This window comes from Danio aesculapii, chromosome 20 (assembly GCF_903798145.1).
Source record: "Danio aesculapii chromosome 20, fDanAes4.1, whole genome shotgun sequence".
NCBI classification, from domain to species: Eukaryota; Metazoa; Chordata; class Actinopteri; order Cypriniformes; family Danionidae; genus Danio; species Danio aesculapii.
This window is the reverse complement of record NC_079454.1, coordinates 5629136-5655840: the sequence shown is the minus strand read 5'-3', so window position 1 is coordinate 5655840 and position 26705 is coordinate 5629136. Positions and strand designations below refer to the sequence as shown.

At 35.4% G+C, this 26705-nt stretch overlaps 1 protein-coding gene across 1 annotated transcript in view; it reads right to left on the bottom strand.

The window, feature by feature from the left end:
* The window catches only part of si:dkey-174m14.3 (uncharacterized protein LOC563117 homolog), a 49428-nt gene that overhangs the window by 20788 nt on the left and 1935 nt on the right, over positions 1-26705 (bottom strand). Inside the window, exons 2-3 of the mRNA XM_056480970.1 lie at positions 6083-6287; positions 998-1159 (exon numbers count right to left, since the gene is read on the bottom strand). Of these exons, the coding sequence (XP_056336945.1) occupies positions 998-1159; positions 6083-6180 (260 nt within the window). The 5' untranslated portion in view covers positions 6181-6287. The remainder of the gene's footprint in view (positions 1-997; positions 1160-6082; positions 6288-26705) is intronic.

The window sequence follows — 26705 nt, the reverse complement described above, 5'->3', positions numbered from 1 at the left end:
TCTCAGTAACTGTAATCAATTACTGTTACTTTTATTTTGTCATTAAATTACGTAACACCGTTACATGTAACTAGTCACTCCCCAACACTGATAAAGTGTTACCGAAATTCTTACCTCAGTGTCTGGAAGACAGCATTGTGTAGGAGCTAATTTAATTCCCAGTTCCAGTGATGCCAGTAGTTATTGGTCCAAAAAGGCCTTCATGTCTAATATGCAATAAAGTAATGGTAGAATATGTGTATGCCAACTGGAATAACCTTTTTCAGACACTTTGCTCAAAACAATACCACATGACTTTGTTAAATTTCCATTAATCCCTGCTGAAAAATCCAGCTTAAACCAGCCTAGGCTGGTTGGCTGGTTTTAGCTGGTTGACCAGGCTGGTTTTAGAGGGGTTTTGGCTATTTCCAGGCTGGTTTCCAGCCATTTCCAACCTGGTCTTAGCTGGTCAAGCTGGAAAATGACCAGCAAAATCCAGCTAAAACCAGCTTAACCAGCCTGGTTTAAACTGGACATAGTTGGTTTTGGCTGGTCAAGCTGGTTTTAGCTGGTCATTTTCCAGCCTGACCAGCTAAGACCAGGCTGGAAATGGCTGGAAACCAGCCTGGAAATGGCCAAAACCCCTCTAAAACCAGGCTGGTCGACCAGCTAAAACCAGCCAACCAGCCTAGGCTGGTTTAAGCTGGATTTTTCAGTAGGGAAGCACTGCAAATTGTGGATTTTACAGTACATCCACTCAAAAGTACATACAAAACCAGTAACTGGGGTAGTATATTTTCAAAAGATATACTTTTGCGCCTTAAATGTGCTCATTGGCACTTTAAAAGTAAAATTTTGAGAGTGTACTGCACTGTTTTGCATGAAAAATGTATGTCCTTTTGCATAACATAAAAAGGGGAATTGGAATGTAGAAGATTTCAGATCCATTATCCTGTTTGATAAATTGCTCAGTTAGTAAGCATATGTGGATGCAAAACTCTATGAGCAGTCTTCTTACCGGCGTAATTTGTCTGTAAACTTGTCGAGCTCTTCCTGAGCTCGGCGCAGCTCTGTCTCCAGGTACTGCCTCGTGGAGTCGAACTCTCGCTCCAACAGCTCCAGCTTATGAGTGGTGTATGAGAGACGCTTGCGCAGGTCCTCCTTCTGCTCCTGCAGAGAGCTGCAGACAGACCATTACATTCACTTCATATGACCAAAATACACCTCAATCTATCTATCATAGATCAGACAGAGACTTTGGATCAATAATGGGAATGTGATAACAGAAACAACCGTTTTGACTGAACATTTACTGAGAATAAACCTCAGCATATTATATTTAGCTTCGGCGTAATCGATAACTGTCAAACAACAAGCCAGTCATATTTAGTGTAATCCGAACACACTCACCGGTGCTTTGATAAATCATTCTCACTGACCTTTTTAATCCCCAACACTCATTTTCCCCGTTTCCCACATTGATCCGTAGTCACATGACCAATGGCATGTAGAGAGACGGTCTATTTATAGATCAAGCGCACAGGCGGGGATGGGGTGAGAGAGATGGATGGAACCAAACACAGCTTTTTATGGTGCGCGAGAGAGCCGCTGAGGGCTGATAATGGTCTGGTATTGATGGACACATGTGTGGTGAACGTAAATGACTTTACTTGCTGCTGATAGAGCTGGCCCATTCAAGCACTCCACAAACCGAGCCTTATCAGACACGTGTCTGGACCAATGAGAACTCCACAAATCTGAGATGTTGTACTGATAATCGATGTACACGTGTTTTTAAAAGCCAGCATACAGGCAAGATAACACATGATAGTTGTTATGATGCCACATGTGCAGCAGAACACACAGAGAGAGAGATTCACACACAAAGATCACTTGTGCTAATAATCATCTGGTGTTAAGTTAAACATTAAGCCTGACAGCTGGATTCCACTTTTAAAATTATACTATTCTATTATGAATTATATTATACACTGCCTGTCAAACGTCTTGTCGCTCATCCAAGTTTTAGGAACAACAAATAATAACCTGACTTCTAGCTGATCATTTGGTATTAGAAGTGGCTTATATGAAAGGCAAAGGCCTCTAGATTACGTTTATTTTACCACAATAAAATATGATCATGCCTAGATTTATAATGATTTTTATAATGATCAGGCTGCATGGTGGCGCAGTGGGTAGCACGATCGCCTCACAGCAAGAATGTCACTGTTTCGAGCCTCGGCTGGGTCAGTTGGCATTTCTGTGTGGAGTTTGCATGTTTCCCCGGTGTTCTGATTTCCCCCACAGTCCAAAGACATGTGCTATGGGTGAATTGGGTAAGCTAAATTGTGTATGGATGTTTCCCAGTGATGGGTTGCAGCTGGAAGGGCATTCGCTGCGTAAAACATGTGCTGGATAAGTTGGCGGTTCATTCCGCTGTGGTGACCCCTGATTAATAAAGGGACTAAGCCGAAAATGAATGAATGATGAATGAATGGAAGTCAGAACAACTGAAAACACAAACAGACAAGTCATCTTTTCTTCAGTGAATAGCTTTGTTAAGTGTATTAAAAAACACACACACAAACACACGTTACAACACTTTAGGTTATGGAGCCAGATCAGTCTCAAAAATAATACATTTATGAAATAAAATTCATACATGCACAGCACAATTCACATTTACAAAATCCAATTCGTAAATTCAGAACACATTTTATAAATACAACACACAACTTGTGAAGTAGAAATATATATTTTAGTAAATGAATTGGGTTTGTGTATTTTTGAGTCGTGTTTTGAATTTACGTGTTAGATTTGTGTATTTTTGAATCGTGTTTTCAAATTACGAGCTGGATTTGTGTATTTATGAATAGTTTTTTATTTACGTGCAGGATTCGTGTATTTTTGAATCATGATTTGAATTTAAGAATTTTATTTGCTTGTTTTTGAATCGTGTTTTGAATTTTCGAATTGGTTTGTGTATTTTTGAATCATTATTTAAATTTACGAATTTGATTTGCTTATTTTTGAATTGGGGTTTGAATTTACGAATTGGATTTGTGTATTTTTGAATCATGTTTTGAATTTACAAATTGGATTTGTGTATTTTTGAATCGTGTTTTGAATGTACGAATTGGATTTGTGTATTTTTGAATGTTTTTTTTTTATTTTCGATTTAGATTATTGTATTTTTGAATCGTGTTTTGAATTTATAAATTTGATTTGCTTATTTTTGAATCGTGTTTTGAATTAACGAATCACATTTGTGTAGTTTTGAATCATGTTTTAAATTAACGAATTGGATTTGTGTAGTTTTGAATCATGTTTTGAATTAACGAATCACATTTGTGTAGTTTTGAATCATGTTTTAAATTAACGAATCACATTTGTGTAGTTTTGAATCATGTTTTAAATTAACGAATTGGATTTGTGTAGTTTTGAATCATGTTTTGAATTAACGAATCACATTTGTGTAGTTTTGAATCATGTTTTGAATTAACGAATTGGATTTGTGTAGTTTTGAATCATGTTTTGAATTTATAAATTTGATTTGCTTATTTTTGAATCGTGTTTTGAATTAACGAATCACATTTGTGTAGTTTTGAATCGGGTTTTAAATTAACAAATCACATTTGTGTAGTTTTGAATCATGTTTTGAATTAACGAATCACATTTGTGTAGTTTTGAATCATGTTTTGAATTTACGAATTGGATTTGTGTATTTTTGAATCGTGTTTTGAATTAACGAATCACATTTGTGTAGTTTTGAATCATGTTTTAAATTAACGAATTGGATTTGTGTAGTTTTGAATCATGTTTTAAATTAACGAATCACATTTGTGTAGTTTTGAATCATGTTTTGAATTAACGAATTGGATTTGTGTAGTTTTGAATCATGTTTTGAATTAACGAATCACATTTGTGTAGTTTTGAATCATGTTTTGAATTAACGAATCACATTTGTGTAGTTTTGAATCATGTTTTGAATTTACGTATTGGATTTGTGTATTTTTGAATCGTGTTTTGAATTAACGAATTGCATTTGTGTATTTTTGAATCGTGTTTTGAATTAACGAATCACATTTGTGTAGTTTTGAATCATGTTTTAAATTAACGAATTGGATTTGTGTATTTTTGAATCGTGTTTTGAATTAACGAATTGCATTTGTGTATTTTTGAATCGTGTTTTGAATTAACGAATCACATTTGTGTAGTTTTGAATCATGTTTTAAATTAACGAATTGGATTTGTGTAGTTTTGAATCATGTTTTGAATTAACAAATTGGATTTGTGTAGTTTTGAATCGTGTTTTGAGTTTACGAATTTGATTTGTGTATTTTTGAATCATGTTTTGAATTAACGAATTGCATTTGTGTATTTTTGTATCGTGTTTTGAATTAACGAATTGGATTTGTGTATTTTTGAATCGTGTTTTGAATTAACGAATCGCATTTGTGTAGTTTTGAATCATGATTTGAATTAACGGATCACATTTGTGTAGTTTTGAATCATGTTTTGAATTAACGAATTGGATTTGTGTATTTTTGAATCGTGTTTTAAATTAACGAATCGCATTTGTGTAGTTTTGAATCATGATTTGAATTAACGGATCACATTTGTGTAGTTTTAAATCATGTTTTGAATTAATGAATTGGATTTGTGTATTTTTGAATCGTGTTTTGAATTAACGAATCACATTTGTGTATTTTTGAATCGTGTTTTGAATTAACGAATCACATTTGTGTATTTTTGAATCGTGTTTTGAATTTACGAATTGGATTTGTGTATTTTTGAATCGTGTTTTGAATTAACAAATCGCATTTGTGTAGTTTTGAATCATGATTTGAATTAACAAATCGCATTTGTGTAGTTTTGAATCATGATTTGAATTAACGGATCACATTTGTGTAGTTTTAAATCATGTTTTGAATTAACGAATTGGATTTGTGTATTTTTGAATCGTGTTTTGAATTAACGAATCACATTTGTGTAGTTTTGAATCATGTTTTGAATTTACGAATTGGATTTGTGTAGTTTTGAATCATGTTTTGAAATCACAAATTAGATCTGTGTATTTTTGAATCGTGTTTTGAATTTACGAATTGGATTTGTGTATTTACGAATTGTGTTTTGATCTTACACCTTGGGTTTTGTTAATGTGAATTGTGTTGTGGATGTATTAATTATATTTTGTAAAAGTATTACTTTTGAGACTGATCTGGCTCCATATTAACTCAATAGACCCTTTTCACAATACAGTGATGATGCGTTTCAACAGTCATCATCTTAAATCCTCAAAAAATTCTTTAATATATGTTAATCATTTATAAAGCTATATCTTGTATTCAATCAACTTTGCATCAAACTGCAAATAGTTATGCTTATGCAAAGTGTTTCTAATGAAGCATCTATGGGTGGGACAGTAAATCAGCCATTAGTAAATCGGCCATTATCAGCCCCACACCATTTTGTTTTCTTTTGAAAGTCACGAAAAACTATCCTGGAGTATTTGTTTAGTTAACAGAGCAAATTGTAATACAAATACCAATGTATTTTTGATCTCCCAATCACTGTTCCCCAAGTTTACTAAGTCTTCCAATGCTGACAAACCTGGAACTATGAAAAGGGTCTATTAACCTTCACCACGTAATTGACCATATTTCACAATACACCAATTTACCGAGATACAGTATAATGTGACAAATAACCTCTCTCATGTGTCTTTCCACATATCAAAATGCCATATAAGAACGAACACAATGAGAAAAGATCTCTACAATGCTGATAGTCTCTATATGACACTGCGTAATTGGTTCCACTTGTTGCCTATCGACAAGTGTTTGGCTCATGTATTGGTTTGCTAATTTCTTCAAACAGCCTCATTTAGCAAACCAATAACACTTCCATAGTCACAAGTGCATTGGAGAGCAGATGATTATGTAGTGAGTCCAATAGCACATTCATTGGTCAACACTTGCAGCGGCAGCACTCGTGATTGACCAATCAGTTATAAAATCATGGGTTCAGCACTCGACGGAGATGCACATGGTGGATGAGATGACGGTGGTGGGCGGACGACGGGGTTAAGAGAGCACCTTACCTCTTTTTCTGATGTTTACAACCATTTCGAGAGGTTTTAAGGGCCGTTTTCCCGATGTATATCTTTTTCATGGTTTTTCGCAGTAGGCCACCTCTCATGAAGGTTTGTGTGTTAACTCTCTGCTCCCTAACAGGGGGGGTCCACTTATTCCTGCTCGAGTCTGAGGTTATTTTTCCCTTGCAGCCCTGACAGACCGCTGGAGATCCTGCCAACAGAGCAAAGAGAGTGGCGGATGGTGCTCGAAATCACATTACAAAATAACAGCGACAGCAAATTAAGGACGTGTCATCCAACTTGAAGCTTCATGCATGAAACTGGAGCACGGCGACAGGCATAATTAACCTCTCTGGGCCGATGGCACTGTACTGATGTTTCGCTATGACTGGAGGTCCCGCACACAGGTGCGTTCGCGAGCAACGAGATGAATTAAGGTGGGAACGCAATGAGACAGCTTGCGACTTCATCAAAAGAACATTCACATGCAGAGCCTATGTGTGAGACGTGCCTAGTTAATCTATAGAGCGCAGAGGCTCGGGGAATATTTATACCGCACATTTATGACACTCTCTGCTAATAGGGCTCCAACCACCACCTGAAACTTTTATAAAGTTTGAGGTGGAGGTGCTTAAAATTCAGAGCAGCATTGTCGATCTAACTAAATATTAGATGAGCTCGTTTATTCTTCATTTTCCGGGAGGTCTGTAATTGTTGCAATCCTGTTACCAAATGTGTAACTTCATTGGTAATGCATACCCTAGCCTATACATTTTAGAAAATTTTAAGTACTAAAAACTTTACAATTAACTTTTAATTAAGTTATATAACATTATTTTTAATGTTCTTATGTTATTTTTAAGATGTTGTAATTCTTTAGATGATGTATTGATGTTATTTTTTGGTTATAATAACATTATTCAAAATATTTCCACAGCATTTCAGTCTCATGTTATATTAATGTGCTAAGAACATGCATTTTCAGTGGTTATCAGCTGATAGATATGCGCCAGTAAGGGCCTTCTGCGCCTACTAGTAGGCTCAGAAGGTTGTTATCATCCATTCACATGGTTAATCAGCTATACTAATAGAGACAAGTCCAGATCCAGATCTGTTTTTACATTACTGTGACGGTTGGTTTTAGGGTTGGGGTAGATCTGAATATAATACAATTAAGGATGAAATTTAATAAGTAATATATAATATATATAAATAATAATAATTCTCGTCAACTTCTGGCCGCAGCCGTATGTGATCTATAGCTGATTAACTACGTGGATGGATGATAACAGCCTTCTGAGCCTACCAGTAGGCATAGAAGGCCCTACTGGCCCATTTCTATCAGTTGATAGCCACTGATAACCCCCATTCAATCGAGTGATAACATTTGATTCAGAAAGAATGAATTTCTATTAATATCATGAAAACATGCTTTAAGAATAACTAGCATCCTAAAGATGTTCCAAGAAAACAGTTCTAAGAACATTTTATCAACATTACAAGAATGTTCTAAAAATAACATTTTAATAACAATATGTTCTAACTTGGATTAGAAATTTACAACATTCTAATGATTCTACCGATTTCTAAGAATTCTAATTTACTAAGTGAAGTTTAGTTATAAACAAATTTCGAGAGGATCACGTGCTTATGATTGCTAGCGGCTTGATCCGCATTATCCAATTCTCAATGCACCAATCAGACGACTCCTAAGCTACTACAAATACCCTGGGTTACGTACCACCGCTATCTTCGTTTTGAAGAATCCCCCCATCCACCCCTACTCCTCCTTCTTCCTAGATGGGTGACACAATGGCCCAGTGCTTAGCACTGTTGCCTCACAGTAAGAATGTCTCTGGTTCTAGGCTTTACCAAACCAGCAGACATTTCTGTGCGGAGTTTGCATTTTCTCCCCGTGCTCACGTGGGTTTCCCCCGGGTTTCCCGGTTTCCTCCCACCGTCCAAAAAAAAACATCCAACATAAGTTAATTGATTAATCCAAACCGGCACCATAGCATGCTCCTAGTAAATGGTTATCTCTCAAGAGCAATCACTGGCTGTTCATTGGTTATTACAGCAGGGGAGTTCTCGAGATCCACCTGAGCTCAAACTCCCTTCTCGCCTTGCAACGGGAGGGAGCCCCAGGCTCGAGGATCTTATGAGCTCAGGGCTCTCTCCCGGGACAGCATGCCAAACAAGCTTATAATTAATCATCAGTTAAGTGTGAACTCTTGAAATGTTCTGAGAACATTCCCTGTTAGCTGGGTCAAAGACTATAGAATACACTCATATAGTCAATTATATAGTTTTAAATGGTGAAACGTGTAATGGTCAACATGGCTAATGAAGCCCCGCCTATTAGTACAGGAGCCAATCATCAATCACTATAGACTGATGTTTCTCTGGGAGCTCAGACCAGACATGTGCTTTTACGACAGTTTGGTGGTCAACAAACACACTGGAATCTCAGTAAATACTTGTTTCACAGACATAAGAAATATATCCAAATAAAGGTTGAAATCTGTGCTTTTAAATGAACCAACTACACTTGAAAACAAAAGTTTTCTGGTTTTGTAATCTGAAACAAACACGAGGTACAGTCCATACTGTCAAACGCACATCACATGACAGCAGCAACTACTCGAACACCCACAGACTTGTAAACAAAGAGTCACTGTCATTACTGAAGGGAGATTCGCCATCGAGACCAAGTTGTGAATTACTTCAGAAGACATGATCTGACAAAGCATTATTCGGAGGATGATAATGTGCAGAATGGCCATAAATTAGGTTGGTGTCGTGATCTCGTTACTTTAGAGCAGCGGTGGGCAAACTTTTTAGACTTGAGGGCCACATCAAGTTTTGCAAACCAAGTGAAGGGCCACATGTCAAATCCTTCAAAAAATAACTTTTATTTATAGTGGCAGTATGCACAGAACATGTAATATCGGACAGAAACATGTCACAGTGATACAAAACAGATTTTTTCAAATAGTTATTATTGAGTCAAATTTACAAGTCAAATCAATTTGCACTGCTATTTATATTTACTTATCAATCTTCATAAAACAATAAAATAATCCTTTAAAATATAATAATAATAACATTGTATTATTTTTTACAGTGGAGAATAGAAAAGATATTCGCTGATAGAAAAAATCTCATATTAACATATTAAAAATAATTCTTAAAGTTTACTATTCAGTCAAATTTACAATGATCTAATTTGCACTGCTTTTAAAATATACAGATCAATTATAAATCATAAAACTTGATAAAACCTGATCAAGAACTTTTTAAAGTGGATGTATGCATGGAAAATATATTCTATGACAAATATTAACACAATTAACCAGCAATTACTATATAATTTGAGTCTAATTCACAACAATCTCATTTGAGCTTGTATTAATATGCTCATATCAATCATTATAAAACTATGAGGTCAAACGTAAGAAAAATCTTAGTCCTTGTTTTTCCATGGTATTATGAGTGTGTTAATGTGAACAATGAGCCTGAAAATAAAGTTATATTAATATTAACAGCAACACTCTCGCAAAATACCTCGCTGATTAAGTCGTTGCCTAATGACATAAAAAAAAAAAACGCACCCCGCTGCTTTTTTTCTTGTCAACAAAAAGCCAGTGCGGTGCACCTCGCGGTTTTGGAACGTAAATGCGCGTTCGGTGGGATCAGTCCCCAAGGTTGTAGTCTTTAAAAACAGCAATACTTTCTTGGCATATTAGACCTACTGCTTTCTGTCATTTTCAGTCATTAACGGTCGAGTGTGTTTTAATATACGAGTATATATAATATGCGAGTTATATCCTAATTCTACTGGTTGCACTAACTGTGGTGCAATACTGCCATCAAATGGCGCTCACTTGTATTGCATCCTTAATTTACTAATTCTGAAACCAGACCGTTACTCAGAAGCAGCATTTTAAAAACTCCCTCGCAGGCCGGATGAACGAGTTCAGCGGGCCGCATATGGCCCGCAGGCCGTAGTTTGCCCACCTCTGCTTTAGAGTGTGTATGCGCATTAGCTCGAGCAACCTGATAATATGAAGATTTTGTTTGATTCAAATGTTTCGAAACTAAACTTTTGAGACGGTTGCTGTTTAATTTTTGGGGGGGATTTCAAATACCCAATGTAATCATAAGCTTGGCTACCATTTTTGAAAATTTGATGTTTCCCCGTTCAGACAGAATGTCACACTGCCGTTTCAAAGATGGCTGCCGAGTGACTTGCCTTAATGAGACTTTGGCTGGGTTTAAGTTGTTTTATGGTATTTATTTGGTGTTGTGCACAGAACTGTATGTTCTATAATATATCCCTTTAAATATCATTAGTGTGAAAAGGAACTAAATTTCTTAGCGTCATTCATTTTACTTACAAACTGCAAATGTTTCACAACAGTATAGGATGAAACATATAGTTCTAATGAGCCTTTATTCAATATTTGAGACCTGAAGTGCCCAGAAACATGTTATGTTGACTTAATTGTTCAAATTTCAAGTGAAACATGGAGACAGGGTGGAACATATTAAAAAGCGACTCCTCTCCTTTACAAATAGCCAATATCTCTTTGCGTGTTTCACAGCTCAGCTAGAACAGCTGAATTTAGCAAAAACACATATGACAGGCACTGTCTAAAAGTACTGCTGAGTATGTCTAACAGTTTCTCCTCCTAATATCCCCTCTATAACTTTAACCCTTTGAGCAGTATGGTCCCGCAGTACGTGTGGGATTGCTATTTCTGTGCCCCTGGGAGTACAGCCCACATGGGATTTAGATGTTCAGATTTTAGGATGAAACTGATACAGAACTGGCAGAATTTCAAATCAGAATGTAAAATCGGCTACTCTTCTTAAATCGATGTGTTGCCAGTTGCCATGGAAACTAAATCGGAATACACTGTAAAGTTCTGAAGCTGTTAAACAACTTACTCCAGGGAGGATGAGAAGCTGAAACACAGCATGATTTCATCAGAATAGTTCATGCTTATTGGCAAAAGTGAGAGATTGTACGTTTTTTAATGCTTATATGTTTAAAATGTCAATTTGTCAGCATATTAGATATAGTAAATCTTAAGTCTAACGTATACAAGACAAAAATATTTTGATGACATGGGGACTTAAACCCTTTTACGCATTTTAAATGCTTAAGCTGACCCACCATCATTTTTTAATGTGTAATTAATTAAAATGGCATTACTTCACACTATATGTTTTAATCATCTATTGTATTTCAGCTTTAATTAACTTCATTACAATTTTATTGTGAAATGTCCAATATTTAGATTCTCAAATATGTGTAATAACATTCATTCATTCATTCATTCATTTTCTACCGCTTATCCGGGGCCTTAGGAGAGAACCCCAGACTTCCCTTTCCCCAGACACTTCCTCCAGCTCCTCTGGGGGGATCCTGAGGCCTGGAACACCTCCCTAGGAAGACATCCAGGAGGCATCCAAAACAGATGCCTGAGCCACCTCAGCTGACTTCTATCAATGTGGAGGAGCAGCGGCTCTACTCCGAGCTCCTCCCGGGTGACAGAGCTAATCACCCTATCCATAAGGGTGCTGGCTGCCACCCTGTGAGGAAACTCATTTCTGCTGCTTGTATCTGAGATCTTGTCCTTTCAATCATGACCCAAAGTTCCATAACCATAGGTGAGAGTAGGAATGTAGATTGACCGGTAAATCGAGAGCTTTGCCTTTCGGCTCAGCACCTTATTTACCACAACGGACCGATACATCGACCACTTTACTGCTGCCGCTGCACCAATCCGTATTGTTTTTAATAACAGTATTTCATCATTTAAACAGTGATCTATGATGGGTGAACGTTGTGCACTTCAGTTGGGAGATTAGAGCTGCTGGATTTACAACACGCTCATTCATCAACTTCTCCCAAAATACATGAAAATAAGTGGTTGTTCAACTGAGAGAACAATTGAGTAAATGTTTTAGTTAGCTAAACCGTGTGTATGTGTTGTGAATAAGATTATCAGATTATGTGTAACATATTATTGCCGTCTCCAATAGACATCAGCGTGCAACTGAAAACATTTTCATTAAAAACACTGATAAGTTTTGATTTTTGACAAGCACTGTGCACATCTTTCGCCAGCTCAACCCCAGCCTTTGGAGAAAGCTTAATTTAGAAAATGTTACTGAAATATTTATTGATCACACCGGTGTGATTGTACATGTGTAAGGGTTAAATGAAACTAAATCAGATTACAGTGTAAAGTTCTAAAGCTGTTGAAAAACTTTCTCCTGGGAAGATGACAAGCTGAAACGCAGAGTGATTTCATCAAAATAGTTCATGTTTATTGGCAAAAGTGAGAGATTTTACATTTGTTTATGCTCATCCAGAACGCTGCGGCCAGAATTCTGACCAGAACCAGGAAATCAGAGCACATCACACCTGTCCTCAGGTCTTTACACTGGCTCCCAGTTACATTCAGAATAGATTTTAAAGTATTATTACTGGTCTATAAATCAATACATTACAGATATGCTCACCGAATACAAACCTAATAGATCACTCAGATCTTTAGGATCAAATAAACTAGAAATTCCAAGGGTTCAGTCAAAGCAGGGTGAATCGGCTTTCAGCTACTACGCCCCTCACTGCTGGAATCAGCTTCCAGAAATGATCAGATGTGCTCCAACATTAGGCATATTCAAATCAAGACTGAAAACACATCTGTTTAGCAGAGCCTTTACTGAATGAGCACTGTGCTACATCCAACAGATCGCACTACTCTATTTTTCTCTTCTTTTTCATTCTTTTGTAACACATTTGATCTGTTTTTATGCTTATTTTTACCATTTTTATTATTTGTTTTTATTTCTCTTATACTTGTTTCTTTTATTCCTGTTTGTGTAAAGCACTTTGAATTGCCACTGTGTATGAAATGTGCTATATAAATAAACTTGCCTTGCCTATTACATTTTTAGTTCATCTTAAATCTAACATATTCAAAACGTGCTTGTTGCGCTGGTCTGAAAATAGCAACAAATCCCGCCAAACACGTCTTGCGCCTTATTGCACCAGGTGTATGATAGGGCCCTATGAGTTAAGAAATGCAATCTAACAATTTTTTTTCTTGGTGGGGCAGTAAAAATGGCATACCAGATTTCATCCTATTCATAGAAAGTGCTACACATGTTTTCTTAAACTGTATGTGATTCTTTACTTAAATGCTTAATTTTATATATATATATTTTTTTGAACAATTCAATTCAACAAATGCATGCATATTACTCTTAAATGTGTGCTCAGTCAAACAAAAAGTATAACAAAAATATATCTGAATAGGCGGCAATACCAAAGCTCCAAAAATATCAAATATACAGAATTATTAACCCCCCCCCCCCCCCCCCCCCGCCCATGTTCATTTTTTCCCCAATTTCTGTTCAACAATTTTTTCAGCACATTTCTAAACATAATAGTTTTAATAACTTATTTCTAATAACAGATTTCTTTTATCTTTGTCATGATGACAGTACATAATATTGGACTAGATATTTTTCAAGACACTTCTATACAGCTTAAAGTGACATTTAAAGGCTTAACTAGGTTAATTAGGTTAACTAAGCAGGTTAAGGTTATTAGGCAAGTTATTGTATAATGATGGTTTGTTCTGTAGACTATCAGGAAAAAAATACAGCTTAAGGGGGCTAATAATTTTGACCTTAAAATGGTGTTTAAAAAATTTAAAAACTGCTTTTATTCTAGCCGAAATAAAACAAATAAGACTTTCTCCAGAAGAAAAAATATTATCAGACATACTGTGAAAATTTCCTTGCTCTGTTCAACATCATTTAGGAAATATTTAAAAAAGAAATAAAAAATCAAAGGGGGGCTAATAATTCTGACTTCAAATGTATGTTTACTTAAAAATGCTAACACAGCAGTGTAACGTGTAACATGCAATATTTAAGGCAAACAGAATACAAACCACCAAAAAAGTCAACATTAATAAATAACATGTTTAACAGATCAGACAAAAATGAATAAATCTTAAACTACTAACAATAATAAATGTATGAAAAATATATTTGATATTTTTGGAGCTTTGGTGTTGCCACCTTTTGATATATTTTTTAAAAATTACCTTCAACGAAAGGCCTAAATTTCTCCCTGTCGTCTATTTCCATCCAGTCCATCAAGCTGAGAATTGAGAGATTTTTGCGACAACTGATTATGCATTTCTGTTTGGTTTCCCCCACCTATGAGTCATCGCGCGCTCACTTCTTTCCCTCTCTCTCTCTCTCCCGTCTGAATCACCACAGGGTGTCAATATAACACATCTCCCTAAATCCTCACCCACGAACATTTACCACATCACGAGGGGCAAACACACTCCCACAGCAGGCCACGCAAGTCAATGCATCTTATATCACGGGGGGCTGCATCCGCTGCATTGGCCGCATTTGATCTTTCAGAAAGAGAAGCTGACATTTCAGAGGCGCGAGGGAGGGAATGAAAGACAAGTGGAGCTGCAAGATTAGAGGGGCAGGAGTGAGACGGAAGAAAGGAACGAGAATGACAGAAAAAGAGAGGTGTGAAACGACTCTCATCTCATCTCCACTTTGTATTCTGTGCCTCTCGACGCAGAGAGATAATCTCTCAGGAAAACCCCTCATTCAGACACACACACACACATTTGCAGAGTCACAGAGCCCATGATCCACCACATACACACATACAAGTCTATGGATCAACCGAACGGCAGTCAAACCATGGGAGACACTGTTTAGTATCAATGTGTTGTTAGCAATCAGACGAGATCCATTACCACGTTGAAGAAAATCGTCATATGCTGGTTAGGTATGTTTTAAAGCATGGTTTAAACTAATCCTGAGCAGGATCTAGCTGTTAAGGACCAACTAGGACCAACTTAAATCAGCAGCCATGTTTCAAAACAATTAGCAACTGGTATTAAAGGAACACTCCATTTTTTTTTTTGGAAATAGACTTATTTAGCATGTGCCCTAGAGTTAAACAGTTGAGTTTTAACATTTCTGAATCCATACAGCTGATCCCTCAGCCACTTTTAGCTTAGCTTAGCATAAATCATTATATCCGATTAGACCGTTAGCATCTTGCTCGAAATTAATTAAAGCTTGACTCTTTTGTAGTTACATTGCGTACTAAAACTGACAGAAAATTACAATTTTGTTACAAGAAAAAACTAGTGTATGACTCCTTTAGGGCCCCATTTACAATAATACGTTTTAGTTTTGAAACGGCGTTTTAGAATGAAAATGATCTGCGTCCACGCTGGCATTTCACCCAGCGTTTCTGAACAGCTCTCCGTCTACATTACACCGCTGAAAACGCACATCACGTGACCATGATACAGCAGCAAAGTACACGTTTTTGGAGTGAGATGCTAATGGTCTAATCCAGTTCAATGATTTATGCTAAGCTAAGCTCTTGCCAGACCCGAGATCAGCTGAATGAATTAAAAAATGCTAAAACTCAACTGATTAACTCGAGTTGACTTGTAAAATGAACCAAAAAAGTGGAGTTGTTTTTAACAGTCGCATTCAAATGTGACTGTTTGGATTTAATCAGTAATTTAAAAATTCAAAATTTGAATAAGCAGTTATTTAAAAAATAGGCAACAGTTCGTGGAAATTGGCAATCTGAAAAATCCAGCTTAAACCAGCCTAGGCTGGTTGGCTGGTTTTAGCTGATCAACCAGGCTGGTTTTAGAGGGGTTTTGGCCATTTCCAGGCTGGTTTCCAGCCATTTCCAGCCTTGTCTTAGCTGGTCAGGCTGGAAAATGACCAGCTAAATCCAGCTAAAACCAGCTTGACCAGCCTGGTTTAAGCTGGACTTAGCTGGTTTAGGCGGGGCACCCAGCCTGACTAGGCTGGTCAAGCTGGTTTTAGCTGGTCGTTTTCCAGCCTGACCAGCTAAGACCAGGCTGGAAATGGCTGGAAACCAGCCTGGAAATGGCCAAAACCCCTCTAAAACCAGGCTGGTCGGCCAGCTAAAACCAGCCAACCAGCCTAGGCTGGTTTAAGCTGGATTTTTCAGCAGGGAAATCATCATATCTAAATGTAAAGTGTGGCATACCACAAGGGTCAGTTTTAGGTGCAATATTGTTTATAATTTTTATTAATGATGTGTGTAAGATATCAGAGTTGTTTAAGTTTATTTTATTTGCAGATGATACGAGTATTTTTTGTTCGGGGCATAATTTACCAAAACTTATGGAGTTGATTAAAACAGAAATGAATAAATTGAAATTATGGTTTGATGTAAACAAATTGTCATTAAATATAAGTAAAACAAAGGTTATGTTATTTGGGAAATTAAAAAGCAGTTGTAATATAGATTTACATATTGATAACGAAGTTATAGAAAGAGTATGTGCAATTAAGTTTCTTGGTGTTGTACTGGATCATAAAATTAGTTGGAAACCGCAAATAAATAATGTGATATCAAAATTAGTCAAAACTGTAGCAATGGTGTATAAAGCTAGATTTATCCTGGACAATAAATCAATGTATATATTATATAACACACTTATGTTGCCATATATGAGTTATTGTGTTGAAATATGAGGGAATACATATAAATCTAACTTACGATCCGAATGTACAATTTAGAAAAAAATAATTAGACTCATAGAAAACTCCTGTATTCCATCTACTGAGTGAAAAAACCAACCATGTTGCTTATGAGTTAACAGAAAAGCTACCAAACAAAAGGATGTCAATGGCTACAATTTTGATCATAATCCATGTGGTTTGTTTTGGTGAACTTTCCCACAACACTTCCTATAATAATCATGTGTTTGATGAGTAGGTGGAGAATAGCGGGTCCTTTACATGCATTTAGCATTCACCTCTGAAAGTCTTCAAAAGTGAACTAACTCAAAATCCTTTTCAAGAAATGTTGATCCATTAAATTTGGGATCAGATAATCAGAATCTTAAGGAATATATTTACTGTTATATTTTGGTTTTTTGGATTTCCCAAATCTGTTTTATTCCTCTTTTCCTTGCCCCTTAAAACAGAAATATTCCCTATGAAATGGTGCACAACTACTACACCATTACATGTCCATACAGGTATTGGCATGAAAGTGTAAGCGTTATTATATTTACATTACATTCTTGTATTCATGGATATAATCACAAGAAAAAAACTAAGTTGTTGATATGAACACAATCTCCGATGTAACGTTAAAAAACATGTATTAAAATCTTGGGAAATTTTGGGAAAGTGGGTGGCTGAAAAATTGAAAAGTGTTATTCCTACCCCTACACCTCCAATCAAAAGAGAATGAAAAAAAAATAACTGAATGGCTGATGGCTTTTCATTTGCATGTTTTACTATTAAAAACGACTATTTTTATCTTCTGTGGGTTGAAATATGGTAATTCTAATAGCTTAATTACATTTATTTGACTTTTGGAAATCACTAAGTGACACCATAGTGTGTATATATATATATATATATATATATATATATATATATATATAGATATATATATATATATATATATAGATCTATATATATATATATATATATATAGAGAGAGAGAGAGAGAGAGAGAGAGAGAGAAAGAGATAGATAGATAGATAGATAGATAGATAGATAGATAGATAGATAGATAGATAGATAGATAGATAGATAGATAGATAGATAGATAGATAGATAGATAGATAGATAGATAGATAGACATCACGATGCTGAGCCGGCATTGCGATCCTCTGCCCCGCCCCCTTCGCAGCAGCATCCCGCTCGCGAAAAATACACATGGCCTGTTTACACTAATATGTCTTATTTTTAATACGGCATTTTAGAACGAAACCGTTCCACATCTACACTGCCATTTCACCCAGCATTTCTGAAAAGATCTTTCCGTCCACACTATACCACTGAAAACGCACATCACGTGACCACACACACAAACTCTGTCATGCGCTGCAGCGTCTAAACTCCATCAATCACCCCAGAGAGCAGCGCACGTCAGACAGTTTATCAAGGATGAACTGTTGGATTGCCTCTCACTATAGTTGTTAAACATGATATTGAATTGATCTTGTCTCTATCTAACGACTCTTCTGTCTTTTGAATCTATCAGGTAATGTGTCACAGCGTCAGTACACTGCTTTAGTCTGTCGCTTTCACACTTGTGCTTAGTAATTTTTTTTTTTTTTAAGATTTATTTTTGGCCTTTATTAAGTGAATAGGACAGTATTTAAGATAGGAAGCGAAGCGGGAGAGAGAGAGGGAGTAGGGGACGAGAAATGTCCTCGAGCCAGGATTTGAACTCGGGACACCCTGAAGTGTTACTGCACAACATTGTCAGTGCACTAACCACTAGGCTATTGCGCTGACGTGCTTAGTCATTTTAGTAAAACCTCCGAAACTTTTGGTTGGTTTCTGTTGGTTGTGCACCTTTTTACCAACCAAGTTTGTCGACGCCATTATAACGACACAGATCACTCTGCCTATACATGCCAGAGTCCTGTGGTATAAGTGACTGACAGGTGGTAATTTATGAGTAACTTATCTTTATTTATTTATGATTTGTTTATGGGTAAATCTAAGAGCATGCGGGCCAGGTAGTTGAAACGGTAGGCTACAAATAATTAATTAATTAATAATTAATTCACAGCCGCCTACGATGACGATGCCATCGTCCATTGCGATGTTTCACATTAGACATTGTATGATGGCAAACTGGTCGACTTTGCCTAACGCTAATATATATATATATATATATACAGCAGTGCTTGAATTATAGGGTTACTATAACAGTTTTCATCACACAGTCAGTGCTTTTGGACTTCCAAGATGCGTTTCTTTTGTTATTTTTTGCAAAGCGAGTGCTCTGCAATACTCAAATGTCAGCACACGCATTCTTCAAAACAACAATTGCATTATTTTAGACAACACTATTTTAGATGTTAAAAACACACACTATACCTCTGAAGCACCTTCTCATTTGACATCAAATACACAGGCAACTGTTTAACATTAACCATCAGTGAGTTCTACACCAAGGTAAATAACCGATTACATATTATTTTACTCAGTTTTGCACAATACAACCCTCAGTCTCCACATTCCTGGCCGCGAAGCCTCCTCAAAAGTCAAAACGGAAACACTCCTCCACAAATACATTCAGGTCTGGCTCCTTTCTGGCACAAAACGCCCACATTTTGCGCTCAATTCCCAGTGGATACAATCAAGTCCTGCCCTACATTTTACTTTTTCAATTTTCTCAGTAAATATTATGTCGTAATCAAAACTTCCTAACAATACGGGAGTGCATCGAGTCACCGAGTTAAGTGCACAGCGGAACAATACGGTCATTTATCTGCGCAGACCTGATTTGTTGTTACTTTCTCGGTGTCTCTCGCCCTCGGTCTCTCACTCTCACTTTCAATCTCACATCATCCCTCCTTCCACCAGCCACCCACTTGCAAACAGCGGGGAATAATTATGGCTTAAGTGGATTATGCGGCCTGCAGATGGCAGATAAACGAAAAGGGAGAAGAATCGGGACAGTCGATCTGGGCAGAATTGAGGATGAGCTACAGAAATCTGATGGCTGGGATGGGATTCCAGGAAGCGGCAGCAACACGTTGCCCTGAGGGCCGTGTTAAAATGTGTCATGATGCCCTACAAATCAACTGGGAGTCTTTTTTTTTTTTTTTTGCTGCAGGATTTAGATAATTTTTTTGTTGGAAAATTGGGCGAAAACTAGGATAGAAAGTTTGCTGGGATGAGATCTTGTCATGGCACCAAATGGGAATGGAGTGCTGCGTCCCGGAGGAAGGTTTTGCTTGAGTTAAGGCTTTTATCAATGCCTATCGTCTGCTGTTTGAAGCTTTCAAAGCCAATAATGCTTGACAGGCCATATCGGCATCTCGCAAAGAACATGACTGGGTCACACAACATTTCACATCAAACTTCAAAGATAACTTATTTAAATATACAGTAACAAAATGGCAATAAGGGGCAGCTCGGTGACTCAGTGGTTAGCACAGTCGTCTCACAGCAAGAAGGTGGCTAGTTTGAGCCCTGACTCGTTCAGCTGGCATTTCTGTGTGAAGTTTACATGTTCTCCCCGTGTTCGTGTGGGTTTCCTCCGAGTGCTCAGGTTTCCCCTACAAGTACAAAGATATGCGGTATAGGTGAATTGGGGAAACTAAATTGGCCGTAGTGTATTATGTGAATGAGAGTGTATGGGTGTTTCCCAGTACTGGATTGGAGCTGGAAGGGCATCTGCTGTGTAAAACATATGCTGGATAAGTTGGTGGTTTAATCCGTTGTGGCGACCCCTGAAGGAAAGGAGGAAAATGGCAATACTTACACATATATAAGCCTGTGCTCATGTTATAAAAAAAACGAAGTATACTTTGAAAGGTTGTCTGTTCACAATGACAATGTATACATAATAAACAAATTATACTTTTGGATATATTTTATATCATGTTGTCAGTACTACTGAAATAGAAACATAAATGAGTTATCAGTTATCCTGGTTTGTCAAATGCGAGTAAAAAGTTAAAGACAATTAGGATCATGAATGTCACGATCTTGCTTGAGCTTTAAAAACCACACACGCAAAAAAATAATTAAATAAAATATACATATATATATACATATATATATATATATATATATATATATATATATATATATATATATATATATATATATATATATATAGTTTAATTTTTTTTTAAGAAATTAAATATTTATGAATAACCATGTACCACAATACTATTCAATTACAATTAATGCATTTTTTAAAAGCGTAATAAATAATCTTTCCTTAATAATGTTAGGATACATCAATATTTGGCCGAGATACAACTAGTTGAAGGGCTGTGTAAAACATATGCTGGATAAGTTGGCGGTTCATTCCACTGTGGCGACCCTTCATTAATAAAGGGACTAAGCCGAAAAGAAAATGAATAAATGAATGAACAAATATTTGAAAATATTACAAAAATAGTAATATAAAACTCAAAAAAAGAGGTTTTGATATATTTAGGGGAGGACTTTACTAAATATCTTCATGGAACATTCATTCATTTATTTTCTTTTCAGCTTAGTCCCTTTATTAATCCGGGGTCGCCACAGCGGAATGAACCGCCAACTTATCCAGCACATGTTTTATGCAGCGGATGCCCTTCCAGCCGCAACCCATCTCTGGGAAACATCCATACACACTCATACACTACGGACAGTTTAGCCTACCCGATTCACCTGTACCGCATGTCTTTGGACTGTGGGGGAAACCGGAGGAAACTTACGCAAACGCAGGGAGAACATGCAAACGCCACACAGAAAGGCCAACTGACCCAGCTGAGGCTCGAACCAATGACCTTCTTGCTGTGAGGCAATGGCACTACCTACTGAGCCACTGCAACACCCCTTCATGGAACATGGTCTTTAATAAATATTGTAATAATTTCTGGCATAAAAGTCTGTAAAAATCTAAAATAATGAGAAAATCTGCTTTAAAGCTGTCCAGATTTAGTCCAAAGCAAATTACTTATCAAAAAGTAGTAATACAAAAGTAAAAAAAAAGAGGTTTTGATTTATTTACAGTAGTACGTTTACTGAATATCTTCATGAAATATGATCTTTAAAAAATATTTTAATGCTTTTTGGCATAAAAGTCTATACAAATCTAAAATAATGAGAAAATCTGCTTTAAATCTGTCCAGATTTAGTTCAATGCATATTACTAATAAACAAATTGAAATATAAAACTAAAAAAAGGAGGTTTAGATAGATTTTATGATATGAAATTTACTAAACATGATTTTTAATTAATATTGTAATGATTTTTGGCATAAAAGTCTGTAAAAATCTAAAATAATGAGAAAATCTGCTTTAAAGTTGTTCAGATTTAGTCCAAAGCAAATTACTTATCAAAAAGTAGTAATATAAAACTAAAAAAAGAGGTTTTGATTTATTTACAGTAGTACGTTTACTAAATATATTCATGGAACATGGTCTTTAACAAATATTTGAATGATTTTTGGCATTAAAAGTCTATAAAAATCCCAAATAATGAGAAAATCTGCTTTAAAGCTGTCCAGATTTAGTTCAATGCATATTACCAATAAACAAATTGTAATATAAAACTCAAAAAAGGAGGTTTTGATATATTTTACGATATGAAATTTACTAAACATGATCTTCAATAAATATTAGAATGATTTTTGGCATAAAAGTCTGTAAAAATCTAAAATAATGAGAAAATCTGCTTTAAAGTTGTTCAGATTTAGTCCAAAGCAAATTACTTTTCAAAAAGTAGTAATACAAAACAAAAAAAAGAGGTTTTAATATATTTATGGTAGGACGTTTACTAAATATCTTCATTATACATGATCTTTAATTAGTATTTGAATGATTTTTGGCATTAAAAGTCTATAAAAATCTAAAATAATGAGAAAATCTGCTTTAAAGCTGTCCAGATTTAGTTCAATGCATATTACTAATAAACAAATTGTAATATAAAACAAAAAAAGAGGTTTTGATATATTTTACGATATGAAATTTACTAAACATGATCTTCAATAAATATTTTAATGATTTTTGGCATTAAAAGTCTATAAAATTCCAAAATAATGAGAAAATCTGCTTTAAATCTCCAGATTTAGCCCAAAGCATATTACTTATCAAGAAGTAGTAATATGAAAGTCAATAAATTAGTTTTGATATATTTATGTTAGGACATTTACTAAATATCTTCATGGAACATGATCTTTAATTAGTATTTGAATGATTTTTGGCATAAAAATCTATAATTTTGACCCACAGTGCATTGTTGTCTATTGCCAAAAATATACCTATACATCCTGAGAACAGAGTCACATATTGGTTATAACATCCATAAGAACGGTGAAACAGTTATTAAATACAGTTTTAAATTAATTTGTTCTTGCATTTTAAGAATCATTCATGTGAAAAGATTACTGTTATTCCCTTTTTGTTGTGTTTTCATAATGTGATTTGTTTATTTATTGTTGTATATTGTACTTTGGCCGCAATTGCACCTAGAAAGCTAACATAATATAAGGATTAAACAAACGTAACAAGAAAAGGGCACAATACAAAAACAGCTAGTAAAATACCGAGCCTTCATCTTAGGTTGAACGGCATGTAGAAATTTCTGAACATGCAGGCTTTTGTAGGCTTACAACAGCAAACAGACATCGCGTACGTGTTAAAAATAGCAGCACAGATTGATTGGTAACATGTTATAATAAACGATTTTTCAGAACAGACAGAGAACATCAGAGCCCAAGGCTAAAACATGGACTGTTTTTAGCTTCGTCATTGCAGATATGGTTCAACTATTGAAGGAAATACACAAAGAAACATCAGCTGAAGCAAACAGTCTGGGGATATTTTGTGCGTCTGTATGATCAGAAGTCACTTTTTTGCTGCATTAATTCTATTCAATGGTGTCGGCAACCACTATTCATGCAGTATTCATATTGTTTTTATTGCACAACTACAATATTAACCCATTTGAAATGGGTAACATTAACCAGCACTAGTTTATAATCAAGAAAGATTGTGATTTTCCTTGCTCTAAAACACTAATGAGAATCTAATAAGAATCATCACTGAGAACAATTGCAAAATAACCACAGTTAACAATTGAGTGTGTTATGGCAGTGTTTCCCAACCCTGTTCCTGGAGGCACACCAACAGAACATATTTTGGATGTCTCCCTTATCTCACCCTTCACTTCAGGTTTTGGAGTCTCTTCCAATGTTCTGGTGAGTTGATTCAGGTGTGTTGGATTAGGGAGAGCTTGAAAATGTGTACTGTTGGTGTGCCTTCAGGAACAGGGTTGGGAAACACTGTGTTATGGTGTGGTGAATTTGGGGGCTACATTTGCTGATGAATGTGTATTTTATTTTATTTAAAGGGACAGGTTCACCCAAAAAAAAAAAAAAGAAAATGACCTCATCATTTGTTCTCCCTCGTGTTGTTTATTCTTTCTTCTGTTGAACACGAAAGAAGACATTTTGAAGAATGCTTTAAATGGTAACCACTGACGTAAAATTACAAAAATAAATACTATAGAACTAGAAATACTTCAAAATATATTTTTATGTGTGTTCAACAGATGAAAGAATCCCAAATTAGCTTTAAACTAGTGAATGGAGCGAAGCGGTGGTGCAGTGGGTAGCGCTGTCGCCTCACAGCAAGAAGGTTTCTGGTTCGAGCCTCGGTTGGGTCAGTTGGCGTTTCTGTGAGGAGTTTGCATGTTCTCCCTGTGTTCGCATGGGTTTCCTCCGGGTGCTCCGGTTTCCCCCACAAGTCCAAAGACATGTGCTATAGGTGAATTGGATAAGCTTAATTGTCTGTAGTGTATGAGTGTCTATGGATGTTTTTCAGTGATGGGTTGCAGCTGGAAGGGCATATGCTGGATAAGTTGGTGGTTCATTCTGCTTTGGTGACCCCAGATTAATAAAGGGACTAAGCTGATAAGTAAATGAATGAATGACAATTGAATGGTGAGTAAACAATGACAGAATTTCCATTTTTTTTTTGGTGAATTATCCCTTACATGTTTAAATAATGAGAATAACCTTACCTTTTATACTTATACTGTTCTTAACAGAGTTTTATTTATATTATATTTATATTATTTATTTATAAACAAATACAATAAAATGTTAACTTGCACAAAAGCTGCTTCCTGTCTTTTGAAATATAATCCATAAAATTAACATGAATGAACCCGAAGTGCATTTTTCTGTGCGGAAGAAGAGAAAAGCACCAAGAAGACGTGATTTCAGCATGTTACATCAGATTTGCTGCACCGAGGGGTCAAGGCCACGCTGGCAGTTTGCAATAAATTGGGAGCATAATTGGTGTTTCACCTTATGTGTGCGAATTTTATTCATCAGCCCCTCACGCATCGCCTTTGCAGCATCATTGCTGACCTAACGATTCAGACTGTAGTTTGCTTATGATTATACCACACAACCCAGCAAACAATTTTGTGTTTAATAGACGTCTAATAGACATCTAAACGTAGACAGCATGGCTGAAACAAGACTAAACTTGGGCTGTCAGTGAAAATCTAATAGACATCTAAGAGTAGTCGTCAAATAGAAAGATTAGACAGACTTCATGTGTGTAGTTATTAATTTCTGTTTATTTGACAACTAGTTTTGGCTTAGTTTTGGCTTAGACAGCCCAAGTTTAGCCTTGTTTTAACCATGCTTAAAAAGTTTAGATGTCTATAAGACATCTATTAGACATCTTTTAAAAACAAAAAATGCTTGCTGGGAATGGAGCACCTATGGAACTATTATTGAAAAATTATCCAACAATCCCTTCTGATATAATCAATCAAAATGGCAGGTTAATTTTTTGATGCACTGTTTACTTCAAAACATATCCTAATGTATCGTAGATTCCTCATTGAATACTGCATTTAATGTGGTTCCACATTAGGGATATCCAGATCCAATCATGTGATAGGAAATCGGGCCCGATCACGCAGTTTCAGACTCGATTGGACATTACCTCCTGATCAGGATTTGATCTAAATATATATTCAGAAATTAAATTACAGAAATTTATCGTAAAATAATGGCCGTTAAATTACAGAAATTTACTATAAAATAATGGTTGTTAAATTACAAAAATTTACTGTAAAATTATGGCCATTAAATAACTGAAATTTACCATAAAATAATATATGTTAAATAACAGAAGTTTACCATAAAATAATATACATTAAATTACATAAATTTACCATACAATAACAGCCTTAAATTACAGATATTTAGCATAAAATTATGGCCATTAAATTACAGAAAATTACCATTAAATAATAGACGTTAAATTACAGAAAATTACCATTAAATAATAGACGTTAAATTACAGAAATTTTGCGTAAAATAATAGACGTTAAATTACAGAAATTTACCATAAAATAATAGACGTTAAATTACAGAAATTTACCATAAAATAATAGACGTTAAATTACAGAAAATTACCATTAAATAATAGACGTTAAATTACAGAAAATTACCATTAAATAATAGACGTTAAATTACAGAAATTTTGCATAAAATAATAGACGTTAAATTACAGAAAATTACCATTAAATAATAGACGTTAAATTACAGAAAATTACCATTAAATAATAGACGTTAAATTACAGAAAATTACCATTAAATAAAAGACGTTAAATTACAGAAATTTACCATTAAATAATAGACGTTAAATTACAGAAATTTAGCGTAAAATAACGCCTGTTAATTGCAGAAATTTACCATTAAATAATAGACGTTAAATTACAGAAATTTACTATAAAATAATAGATGTTAAATAACAGAAGTTTACCATAAAATAATAGATGTTAAATAACAGAAGTTTACCATAAAATAATAGATGTTAAATAACAGAAGTTTACCATAAAATAATAGACATTAAATTACAGAAATTTACCGTACAATAACAGACGTTCAATTACAGATATTTAGCATAAAATAATGGCCGTTAAATTACAGAAAATTACCATAAAATAATGGACCGTAAATTACAGAAATTTACCATTAAATAATAGACTGTAAATTACAGA